We start from the raw sequence: 13027 nt of genomic DNA, 5'->3' as shown, positions 1-13027 counted from the left end.
GTATTGTATGACGTTCCTTTTTTTTTTTATCTTCAACTCTTTAGGCTGAAGTTGGTAACCTTTCTAGAAGACGATCCAATCGTTACTATACAGAGGACAAAAATGTTATATGCAGGAACTGTAACTATCGTGGACATCTTTCTAAGAATTGTCCTGCTCCTAAGGTAAATTTACCCGTTAGCCAATTGCATATGTTCCAGAATGTTTTAGATAGGCAAGTTCTATCCTCATATTGATTAGTGCTTACAAATTAATAACTACTGCAGTAGGGGATGGACACAAAAGATGCACTCCGCATCTTTCTAAAATAACTTCTGTTTTATTTGATGCAATTGAAGGTTTTTATACACATAATTACGTAGGTATTGCATTATTATCACGATTGTACTTTTATGGTAACAAGGGGCGTAACATAGGCAGGCTAATTCTAATCCGAACTCGAAAGAATGCAAACATGTACAGAAAACATCATTTGTGCCGTGCGCACAATGGGTACAGTGTCCAATACATACATGACAGCATAACTCAGATCAGTAAAAACTGGTTTTGCTGGTGCAGTGTTGACTGCTTTTTTTTTTTTAACCACAGTTTCTAGTTAGCTACATTCTGCAGGTGAGATTTCCCTTTAGTATTTGTCCTGGGATTGCAACTGCAAATTTGAGAAAATCTCTCTAAACATAAAAAGAATTCCCATCTTGGTTGTCCATTGAACATTTGCCTCATTGAGAAATTTCCCCTCACTTGTTCTGGTGTACAATAGTCTAAAAAAATGTGGGATTTCAAGTTGGACAAAAAGGGTGGATTGTCCCCAGTAAAGGACATAAACAGCAAAAAAAAACTTGCTGGAGGGCCTAACCCTTACCCTACGGAAAACTGAAAAAAGAAAAAACACATGCACTTTAATTGCTGTTCTGCCATCTACCACAATACATTTTCCAACGGGGAAGTAATGGGTGGTTATTTACCCAGTGTTATCCATGAATGTCACTGGATAAAGCACCAAGTTGCACTGGTTAATGGCTGTGAACTGAGCCATCATTAGATGGATTGGTTTAAAGATACATTGTACCAAGTGGATGCAAACGGCTTAGTACCATGTAATGTACCAATCAAAGCGATCATAAATGTAAGCATGCTACTGCTTACAATGTTGATCTATTCCCTTCTACTTACAACAGACAAAGTAGAGGAATCAAAGTGTTGGATGAGTCATTACAGTCAATCACAGCACAGAAAACTTAAAAATGGCCTGCTAATGAAAGGGTAAACACATATGGGGACTGATCTCATGCTAGATTTATATTACTTTACATAGTGCCATTGTTTGGATGGCACTATAAAATTAAAACCTGACTCTAATGGGAATGTTGATTTTATTTATTCTATCCATTACAGGTTTCTGGTAAAGTGTGATAATGCTGTTCAGGGCACTGTCACATATTTAAAAAAATATTAATATTTATTAATATGGGAAGTTTAACCTATTATCTGAACAGAATGTGATTATTAATGTGCAGGAACTAATATTTAGAATTTAATGTTTAAAATGCATTTAACCTTTTGGCATCCCTAGAACGCATATGTGCAGTGACAGAGGGTGGTCTTTTAACACCCACACACAACTTATGTGTCAATGGGAAGCCAAGGTTTCTGTGCTGGGAATGCTCTCACTGCGCAGTCCTAACACAATGATCGATCTGTCATAGACAGCTTCCTGGTCTCTAGTAATGTTGATGACTGGCTCCCATTCATGTGGCTATTTTAACAGTTATATACAGAGGCAATCATTCCGGCACAGTTAGTTGTGCATGTGCAGCTCAGTGTTCTTTCATTAGAAAACGCAAGCAGGCAGGTGTCTGCTTGCAATTTTTAAAATTTTAGGTTGTTTCACTTTAAAATATGATTTTTTTCCTTTTAAAGTGTATGTCAAGCCTAATTTTTTTTATCTAATTTTGGAGTACAGAAAGATTACAACTACTGTTGGGTTTTTCTTATCAGGAAGAGATTTTCTCCCATTTCCTGTCAACCGCTTTACCTCACAGGAAATAGGGAAACATTTGCTATCGGGTCACAGACAGAAATAAAAATCTGACTGCAGTTTTGGTCTCCCCTCTACTCCTCTTAAAAACAGCATTTTTATTTCTGTTTTGTTGGTGTTTCAGAGTTCCCCTCAGTTACTTTCTTGTAAAATGTCAGCAGGACAAGAAGTGAAAGTAAATTTCAAAACAAGCCCCAGATAGAAGTAAAAACCTCATGAGGGTTCTAACCCACTCTGTCTAAAACTAAGAAAAAAGTTTTGGCTGGACATGCACTTTTTAATAAACAGGTAGGTATTTGCTAATTATTCATAAGGTCTTTCCAAATACTTTGGAAAAGTGTTCTTAGTGTTATCCTCCAAGGTGCAAATACACTTTGTTCTGCCCTGGTGATTGACATAAGCCACTGCTGTGGCATTGTCCAACTGAATCTGCAACAGAAGCCCCTGGAGACGATCCGTCTAGTGATCCAGGCCCAGCCTGATCGCCCAGAGTTCTGAGACATTTATCGGCAGTCTGGATTCCCCCAGTGTCCAAACACCCTGAGAAGAGCTCAGACCCAGGACACCTCCACACCAGGATAGACTGGCATTCGTGTTGGAGAAAGAATTTGACCTGTTGAAGAGCCGGAGAGCGAAGCCAGCAGACCAGAGACCCCTTGGTTTCCCGGCTCAGCCAGATCTGATTGTCCAGAGACTTCGTACACTTGTCCCATTTCACCAGAATCTCCCTCGTATGGAACTGTGCAAATGGAACCGCCTCGAAGGTAGATACCATCAGGCCAAGCACCCGCATGCAAGTCTGGAGGGATGACCATCTGCTGGACAGCAGGAGATAAATCACAGCATGCAACTTCTGTAGTTTGTCCAGAGGAAGGAACACATTGGCTGGAGCTGAATCCAGAGTTAGACCCAGATAATCCAATTTTCTCAATGGAATCGGAGCAGACTTCTGATAATTTAGGAACCAACCAAACTCCCTCAGGGTCTGTATAGTGAACTCCACGTCATCCATCAGGGCAGCAGAGGATTCTGCTCGCAAGAGGAGGTTGTCCAGATAGCCCAGTCCTGCAAAGCTTTGCTGACATAGCAATGCCAGAACCAGGGCCAACACTTTTGTGAAGACCCGAGAAGCGGAGGCGAGACCAAAGGGTAATGCCACAAACTGATAATGCTCCTCTCCTACAGCAAACCAGAGGAATCACTGGTGTCAGGCACATATTGGAATGTTCAAGTAAGCATCCTTGATGTCGATAAAGGCAAGAAAATCCCGCTGATATAGGGATGCCACCACCGTGTGATTGGACTCCATTCTGAACTTTTGTTCCCGCACAAAGCAGTTCAGGGCTTTGAGGTCCAGAATTGGACATACCTTGCCCTCTTTCTTTGGGACCGTGAACAGGTTTGAATGAAAGCCCTGAAACCGAAACTCGATCTTCTAGCCGGACAGTATCACTTTGTGGACCCGTTTTACCAAAGAGGTTCATGGGCTCAGAAATCAGCGAAGACATACCCCCCACCCCAGGCACGGGTAAGGGCGCACCTTCATGCTGAAGGAGCCTTGTCCGCAGGTCTAGAGAATCCCGCTCTCCACTTGCCAGACCAGGGTCGCTTGGAACCTACCGAGGAGGACTTGATAGGTTTTGAACCCTAGTCAGTGGATCCGGAGGGACGAAAAAACTTGTCAGCTGAGAAAGAAAGGCAACGTCTGCGACGATGTTCCTTACCCTTTCCAGCCTGTGGAAGAAAGGTACTCTTCTCCCCCCCCCCCCCCCCCCCCCCCCCGTGAGACTCTAAATTCTGTCATCCTTGGTAGCACCACTGCCGAAAATGACAGCCTAGGGATCAGGGGAGTCACATCCAAAGAGGCATTACAGACAAACTGCAGCCCCTGAACCAACTGGTCCGCCAATTCAGAAAAGGCAGGGGGAAGCAGCTCACCCTCTAGGTCACGGCGCAAAAGTTTAGCTTGCTCGGTTAGAGTTTGCAACACCAGGACGATAGTAAGGACCGGCCTAAGCGCCGAACCAGCAACAGTGAACATATTGCAGGCCACGGCCTCCGCTTTTTCATGTGAGAGGAATCTATAAAGGCCGGCGATTCCTTAACCAGAATCATGGTTGTCTTATTCAACCAGGAGACCAGGGGGTCCACCACCGGTGGAACAGTCCACTTTTTAAGCAAAGCGTTTAGGAACCACAAAGGGACGTTTTGAACGTTCCCACTCTTTTGCGACACATCTGTCTAAATAGGAGAGATAAGGAAACACTTTTGCTGCGCAAGATGGCTTGTGAGTGCCAAAGGAGACAGCCACCTCCTCCACAGCTTCAGCTGCATCTGTATCCTCCATTTTTCATGCACAGATACAATCAGTAAGTCCACCAGTGCCTTCTCGTGCGCAGCTACAGGTGTGGAGGAATCATCCTCACTATCTGATTATTCAGGGAGTGTGGCCGCAGACTCCGCAGGGTGGGGCCTGTCCGCAGCGGCCGAGTCAGATTCAGGTTCTGATGAGGCAGGGGTCGCTTTTTGCTAGCCTGCAGCCCAAAAGCCACCTCTACCCAGGACACAAAGGACTCCCAAGACTGCAATCAGTGGATCAATGGATGGTTGGGAAACTGAGGGACCTGCAGCCTCTGAGAGAAGGTCAAGTGGGGAAGCATACTCCAGAGACTCCATCATTAAAGAGGGGACCCCCAAGAAAAATGTCTACGACTGCAAAAGGACACCCCTACTGCACTGGTAGCACCCCCAGGTCGCCAACAAACAGAGCACCCCGCAACCTGCAGCCGAGAGAGGGAGAGACCCCACCAGACTCACTACCCCACCAGAGTAGCACTGACGGCACAAGGATGCACTTGCTCCACATGCGGCGTCCAAGGGAAAGAGACCCAGGAGTCCACACCAGGGGAAAAGGAAGAGCTCCCACAGCCGAGATCCCCACCAGAGGCTCCTCTGTAATGGCCGCTGCTCTTTACCATGCTGGATCAATGAAAAATGTCTGACACCCCTTAAACACCAGGTTACAACAAAATGGCTACAGTACTCCGCTCCACGGGACTCAGGAAGGTTCCCTGGAGCCCAAGCTGTAAGCACGAGGGAAGGGGGAGCCTGGCACAGGGCCCCACATAGCAGGTAGTGTCGTCAACACCCCCCTATAGCTGATAGCCCAGTCGCCGGCGGCACATCACCACCAGTACATTACATACACCAGCCCCAGACATAACCCAAACCACCACGCTACCCCAGATGGGGGGGGGGCCTAGGTGACCCACAGGGACCACCTATTTTCAGGTAGGTCGGGTGGGAAGCAGGGGACCCACAGGTCCGACCCTCCCAGGGCGGGGCCCACGTTCAACCCCCAAAACCCTCCAGGGGGAGAGGGGGGGACAGGTACACACCACACCAGGAACTATGCAGGCACCGCTCCAGACAGAACCTCCTCACCATCCAAATGGGGGGGGGGGCTGTTGGCCAGGAGGAATGCTGCGACTCAGGCAGAGACCTGGTCATATGCGACCTCACTAGGCGTTTAACTCACAGGCAGCCCCCTTTCAGTGGGGCTATTTCACAACTCAAAGGCAGCCCCCTTTCAGTGAAGCTATTTCACAACTCACAGGCAGCCCCCTTTCAGTGAAGCTATTTCGCAGCCAACCTAGTGTGGAGCTGTGGTCTGCGTGCACTCACTGGCCAGACTAGGGTGACCACTGGATCTAGATTATCCAGCCCGTCGCCCAGTCCGGCAGTCGATTGTAGATCTCGCAGGAAAAAAACATGAGAAAAAAAAATCCCATTTAGAAGGAAAAAATTGCCGGGACCAGGGAACTAGGTCCTCACTCCTGACTAGGCAGAAAAACTTGGGACCTATAGCAGAGAGGGGGAGTATACCTCCTAAAACTGCCCATAGGTATAGCGAAGTTCTTTTTTTTTTACCTAGTGTCCTACTCCTATAGGGGGCAATATAACCCAATGGTTCAGAACCCTGGAGAGCTGTGTTCGTCAATGAACGGAAGAGAAATAAAAAAAACAGCATTTTTGCTTGTACATGATTGGCTGATAGAAATCAGCATAGCTTCCCCTCAGATCTAGAGCAAATGCATTTGAAGTGCACAGTATATTTGCCTTTAATAAATCAACCTCATATTTGCAGCTAATATGGGATTACCCTGGAATGTATTCTCCTTTTGTCTGTATTTGTAATCTTCACATTGCTGGCTGTGCTACCTGACTGCTGGTTTTGTGATCCTCAGATTCTGCTTAAAGTGGAAGTAAACAGATTTTTTTTTTCAAATGGCTACTGGGTCTTTATTAGGTTTGGTTATAACAGCAATAAAGGATTCCTGTGAGTATTTTGGAAACTGACAAGTTTGGGAAATAGAATTAAAGGCCTCTCTCATAAAAGAACAAATAGTCACAGACAGGATATTTATGACAGAAGAGACCCCACTGGTCTCTTCTGCCATGAATGCATCCTGCTGTCAGCTGTCATGTTCACTGAGCTGCGCATGCACAGCTCAGCGAACATTTACGGGCCCAATCCATGCTGCAGTGATGTAACTCCCATGCGCTGGAGTGGTGTCATTGCAGCCTGGCCTAACAAGTGGCCGAAGGGATGGAACCTGGAAGGAAGACCGGACAAAGATGGAAGCATCGGGGGCCCGCCGGAAACGTTTCCAGCAATGTGCTGGAGAACAACATATGACAGGTTAGTCTGCCATAATGTACTAATATGTTGTGCATACTAGTACATGATGGCATAACCCACCTAGGGGGGCCTTAAAAAAAAAAAATAATAATAATTATAGCAGACTTTACTTCCGCTTTAAAGCGGAGTTCCAGCCTTAAAAAAAAAAAACAAAGTCAGCAGCTACAAATACTGTAGCTGCTGACTTTTACTATAAGGACACTTACCTGTCCAGGAATCCCGCAATGTTGGCACCCCTGGCTGATTAGTCTATCAGCTTTGGGTGCAGGTGCCGGCATCTTCACTAAGGGAAACAGGAAGTGAAGCCTTACTGTACAGTTCTGGTAACGGCTTCACAGCCTGTTTCCTATTGCGCATGTGCAAGTCACGCTGCGCTTTCTGAATGGTCACGCCATCTTCTGGGACCTGTGTGTCTCCCAGAAGGCAGCGGGGGGGGGGGGGGGGGGGGTAGGGGGCCGGAAATTTTGCATATCGCTGTGGCGATCTTACCTGAAAGTGGGTTTTGACAGGTATCCGCTCCCTCCTTCCCCCCAAAAAAGTGCCAGATGTGGCAGTGGAGGGGAGGGAGTGAACAAGTGGAGCACCGCTTTCAGAACTTGTCACAACTTTTTGTAATTATATTATGCACCCTCATATACCAACCAATGTGTTTTATTACTTAGGATGTTGCTATAGAGCACGCTGTAAGGCCCTAAATCCCAAACCCCGATGCAGAAAATATGGATTTTTTTGTCTTGTTCAAAAATTGATATTAAAACTCAATGCCTCTGCACCCCATAATGCAGTACAGTGCTGCAGCAGCAGGTGGTGGCCTTCATTGTGTTGTGTGATTCAGTGGAGGCGTGAGAGAGGCAGAAATTGGATACTGCAATTTTGGTGGCCTCAGGATGCACTAAAGCAGTAATTGGGGAAAAATGAAAAGGGGTTGGCTTGAAACCTTGTGAAACCATTGACTTTTCTAAAAAAGTTAGGTTTATTTGTTAGACAAATGCAAAGTAAATAAATATTACATTGATCAGCTCGATCTCCTGCCCAGTTTGAGATCTGATTGCAGTCAATAATATAGACCAGTGTTGCAGAATAGTATATTAACTTCTGTATTGTCCCTTTTTAAAATGGGTAAATTGAATAGGAAAATGAATTGTTCCCTCTGACGTGTTTTTTTTTCTTTATATATAAATAGAAACTACCAGCCTGTTGCCTCTGTGGACAGAGAGGACATCTCCAATATTCCTGTTCAGCTCCTTACTGTTCGAACTGCTTCCTGCCTGGTCATTTTTACCAGAACTGTACAGAGAGACCCTACTGGCAAAAGAAGTGTCATCGTTGTGCAATGGTTGGCCACTATGCTGATGTAAGTGTAACGTTTTACTTTTGCTATTACCTGTGTTACACAGCGGTGGGATCTGTGACTGCTGTGCAAAGGGGATCACAGATCGTTCTACTGGGCTGCTGTGAGTGGCTCTGATACCAAATGATTGCTGTAACCAATCAGTGATCGCAGTTACATTAGTAAACAAGGTTGTCCTTGCTTACTACTGTGTAAGCTCTGTGATTGGTCATAGCAATCACATGGTACCAGGGCCAATCACAGCAGCCCTGTACCATGTGATAGCAGTGTCCAATCACAGTAGTAAACAAGTATGCATGAATGAATCCTCTGAACGGTCCTACCAATTGCTTATTACATAAAGACAGGCTGCTGAGGTGCTGGATCAGCTTAAGAAATGTCAACTTTATTGAAAATCAAATCTGGCTTATTTGACTGCATTCACAAAGCACAACTCTAGAACTGCTGGTGAATTCCACTGCATATCAGCAAAAAAAGGGGGAGCTGGTGAGTCGGATGATGGAGGACCGAATGTAGCAGGAAAAAACATGCTGCCGGCAGCATACAGTATCTCACATAAGTGAGTACACCCCTCACTTTTTTGTAAATATTTTATTTTAACTTTTCATGTGACAGCACTGAAGAAATGACACTTTGCTACAATTTAAAGTAGTGAGTGTACAGCTTGTAGAACAGTGTACATTTTCTGTCCCCTCACAATAACTCAGCACACAGCCATTAATATCTAAACCACTGGCAACAAAAGTGAGTACACCCCTAGATGAACATGTCCAAATTGGTCCAAAAGTGTCTATTTTGTGTGGCCACCATTATTTTCTAGCACTGCCTTAACCCAATTGGGCATTGAGTTCACCAGACCTTCACAGGTTGCCTCTTCATAGTTACATAGTAGTTGAGGTTGAATAAAGGCAATAGACCATCCAGTTCAACCTGTGTAGGCACGCGTGGCCTTATTCATCTCTCCTACCTCTTAATGTTCTGATCCTTGAGATGTACGTCCAAGAGTCTTTTGAAAGTAGCCATACTTCCCGCAGAAACTGCCTCTTGTGGTAGAGAATTCCACAATCTTGTAGCCCTAACAGTAAAGAACCCCCTGCGTTGCCTGAGGTTAAAACTCTTCTCCTCTAATTGCATTGTATGCCCTCGAGTCCTCATGCAATCCTTGCGACTGAATAGATTTTTTTCTATGCTGAGATCACCATTGAGGTATTTATAAATTGCTATCATGTCCCCTCTCAAGCGTCTCTTCTCCAGGGAGAATAAATTAAGCGAATGTAGACGCTCTTCATAATTAAGGTCCTCCAATCCCCTAATTAGTTTAGTTACCCTTCTCTGGACTCTCTCCAGCTCCAACACATCCCTCCTGAGGACTGGCGACCAGAACTGAACAGAATACTCCAGATGCGGTCAGACCAGAGTTTTATAAAGTGGTAGGATTATAGTTTTATCTCTGGAATACATCCCTTTCTTTATGCATGCTAATATTCTGCTGGCTTTAGCAGCTGCCGCTTGACATTGCATGCTATTGCTTAGTCCTCTACCAAGACTCCCAGATCTTTCTCCATTTTTGATTCCCCCAAAGGTTCCCCTCCTAAAGTGTATTGTGCTTTTATGTTTTTAGTCCCCAAGTGCAAAACCTTACACTTCTCCACATTAAACCTCATTTGCCATGTCGTTGCCCACTCCGTTATTTTGTCCAGGTCATTCTGTAAGATATCTGCCTCATGCTGAGCAGTTATTGCCCTGCCCAATTTTGTGTCCTCTGCAAAAACTGATCTAGAACTAATGATCCCGTCGTCAATGCTGTTTATGAATAAATTGAACAAGGTTGGTCCCAGGACTGAGCCTTGGGGGACCCCACTTACCACCCCAGACTAGTCTGAGTATGTGCTATTTATTACCACCTTTTGGACACGCCCTTTTAGCTAGTTCTGTATAAAAGAGCAAACCTTGTGGTTGATGCCGCAGATCTTATTTTATAAATTAAGTGCTTGTGGGGAACTGTATCAACTGCCTTAGCGAAATCCAGGTACACCACATCCACTGGTCTCCCCCTATCTAGCTCACAGCTCACCTCCTCATAGAATGTTAAGAGATTGGTTTGACAAGAACGCCCATTTGTAAACCCTTGCTGATTACTGCTGATGATGTTGTTGTCTTTAGCAAACTCTACGATATAGTCCCTTATCATCCCCTCCAGAAGTTTACATACTTTTGATGTCAGACTGACTGGCCTATAATTAACCTGGACATGCCTCTGCCCTTTTTGAATATCTGTATCACGTTAGCTTTCCTCCAATCCCCTGGTACATTTCCTGTCATAATACTGTCAGCAAAGATCAGGAACAGTGGTCTAGATATAGTTTTACTAAGTTCTTTGAGTACTCTCGGATGTACGCCATCCGGGCCTGGTGATTTATTTGTGTTAATTTTATCCAGCCTTTCCCTAATTTAACCCTCTGTTAGCCATAGCAGCAAGTCCTGTGAATTATTCCTCACCATACAGTCATGGTCTGTGTACCCCTCCTTTTCCTGTGTAAAGACTGAGGAGAAAAAAGCATTAAGCACGGTTGCTTTTTCAGTGTCCTCTGTAACCATCCTCCCCTCATCGTTAATCATGTGTGCAACATGCTCTGCCCTAGTTTTTTTTTTGCTGTTGATATATTTAAATAATTTCTTAGGGTTCTTTTTACTATCCTCCACTTAGAGCTGCACGATTCTGGCCAAAATGAGAATCACGATTTTTTTGCTTGGAATAAAGATCACGATTCTCTGTGTAAAATCTCTTACATTATAAAAAAATTGGGATAACTTTACGGTTTTGTTTTATTTTTTTATTCATTAAAGTGTATTAATTGCGTTTGAAAGACTGCTTCGCAAATACAGTGTGACATAAAAATGTACAACAATCACCATTTTATTCTGCAGGGTCTCTGCTAAAAAAAAAAATATATAAATGTTTGGGGGTTCTAACTACTTTTCTAGAAAAAATAAACTGATTTAACTTGCAAGCAACAAGTGTAGGAAAAAGGTTTAGTCTTTAAAGAGGTTGTAAACCGAGAAAAAAATTTTTTCTCTTCTTTACATCCTGAAAGAGAAACACATAATGAGCTAGTATGCATCGCATAGTAGCTCATTATGAAATACTTACCTTAGAACGAGCCCCCGCCGTGCCGTCCGCTTACCTGTATGACGGGCGACATGTATAGTCGCCCGTCTTCCGGGATCGCGGCATCCGGCCATCTGATTGGCCGGAGCCGCGGTGACGTCACTCCCGCGCACGCGTGCGGGAGCCGACGGTCACGGCACGGGGCTCTGAAGGAACGGCACGATCTGCCGTTCCTTCAGAGCGCATGCGCCAGTGACGTCACTGGCTGCATTAAAGGTAAATATCTCCTAAACGGTGCATGTTTAGGAGATATTTACAGTACCTATAGGTAAGCCTTAATATAGGCTTACCTATAGGTACAACTTCCTGAGGAGGGTTTACTTCCTCTTTAAGAGGTTAAACTTCCTTCCTCCGGCAGAGGGAAAGAAAATATACAATGTAATCATTTGTGTTTACAGTTCAGTGGGAGACTAATGCTGATAGGCTTTTGCGGGAGGCTCTTTTTGTTTTTTTTTTTGACAGCTGCTCCCTCAGAGCTATGTAAAGAATCGAGCAAGTGTCATGTTAAGATCGTCAGGGGGAGTGAATCGCGATCTCGATTCTGTTACGATTAATCGTGCAGCTCTACCTCCACTATTTGTCTCTCAAAGTTGATTTTAGCCATTTTGATTTCTTTTTTACTTTTCTTATTTGCCTCCTTGTATTGTTGGAAAGCCGATACTGTGCCCTCTGATTTATATTTCTTGAAGGCCATTTTTTTTCCCCCTAATACGTTTAACATTACGGTTTAGCCAGCCAGGTTTGGCTTTGTCTCTTCTAAATTTATTTCCCATAGGAATGCACCGCAAGTTGCATTTGTTTAATATGTTCCTAAAGCATTCCCATTTTTCCTCCGTGGTCAGGGTTCCTAGGGTTTGGTCCCAGTTTACCCTTTCCATTATTGAGCACAATTTGGGAAAGTTTGCCCTTCTGAAGTTTAGGGTTCTTATGTTCCCCTCTTGCCTTGTTATATTGTTATTTACGCTAAATGTGATCATCCTGTGAACGCTAGAGCCCAGGTTGTCCTGGACTCCTACCTCCGAGATTAGGTCTGGGTCATTAGTGATCCAATAGATCCAGCTCTGCATTTTCTCTAGTAGGAGAATCCACCAACTGAGACATGTAGTTGTCCTGTAAGGTTTCCATGAAGAGACGGGCCTTCTGTGAGTGTGTATTCCCCTCTTCCCAGTCAATGTCGGGATAATTGAAGTCCCCTAATATGATGACTGATCCCAGCTTTGCCGCTTTACCCAACAGTGATATAAATTCTAGCTCCACCTCCTCCGTTTGGTTGGGTGGCCTATAACAAACCCCCACAATTACTTTTGCCTTTACTTCTTCCCTATGGAGTTCTACCCACATGGATTCTAGCTCTGTACTCATCCTTTCCATAATATCACTCCTCTCTATCACCCTTACATTATTCTTGACATAGACATACCCCTCCCCCTCTTTTTCCTACTCTGTCCTTCCTGTACACAGAATACCCTTGGATATTGGCCAGCCAGTCATGTGAGGGGTCGATCCAAGTTTCTGTTATTCCCATAAGGTCAATGTCCTCATGTACTAACATTTCCAACTCATCCATTTTATTGGCTAGGCTCCTGGCATTTGCATATACCCCACTTAGATTTGTGGAAGTTGGTAGTGAATGGTGCTTATTTTTATTCCTGTTTGTATTCCTGTTTGGTCTGAGGTTTGCCTGCACAGACCCCCCTATTGATGTTTCGGATTTACTGTCGCTGCTGACCCTAATAATATCTTCTGTCCTTTGCTCCCTCCCTCCTG

General features: G+C 44.5%; 1 protein-coding gene across 1 annotated transcript in view; it reads left to right on the top strand.

Annotated features, from left to right (window-relative positions):
* ZCCHC7 (zinc finger CCHC-type containing 7) overlaps positions 1–13027 on the top strand; it is a 391569-nt gene that overhangs the window by 199198 nt on the left and 179344 nt on the right. Inside the window, exons 4-5 of the mRNA XM_082243866.1 lie at positions 45–164; positions 7924–8094. Of these exons, the coding sequence (XP_082099992.1) occupies positions 45–164; positions 7924–8094 (291 nt within the window). The remainder of the gene's footprint in view (positions 1–44; positions 165–7923; positions 8095–13027) is intronic.

The sequence above is a fragment of the Pelophylax lessonae genome, assembly GCF_965119305.1.
Source record: "Pelophylax lessonae genome assembly, chromosome: 1".
Lineage (NCBI taxonomy): Eukaryota > Metazoa > Chordata > Amphibia > Anura > Ranidae > Pelophylax > Pelophylax lessonae.
Note: the sequence above shows the minus strand (reverse complement) of the source record. Positions and strands in the feature narration are given on the sequence as shown.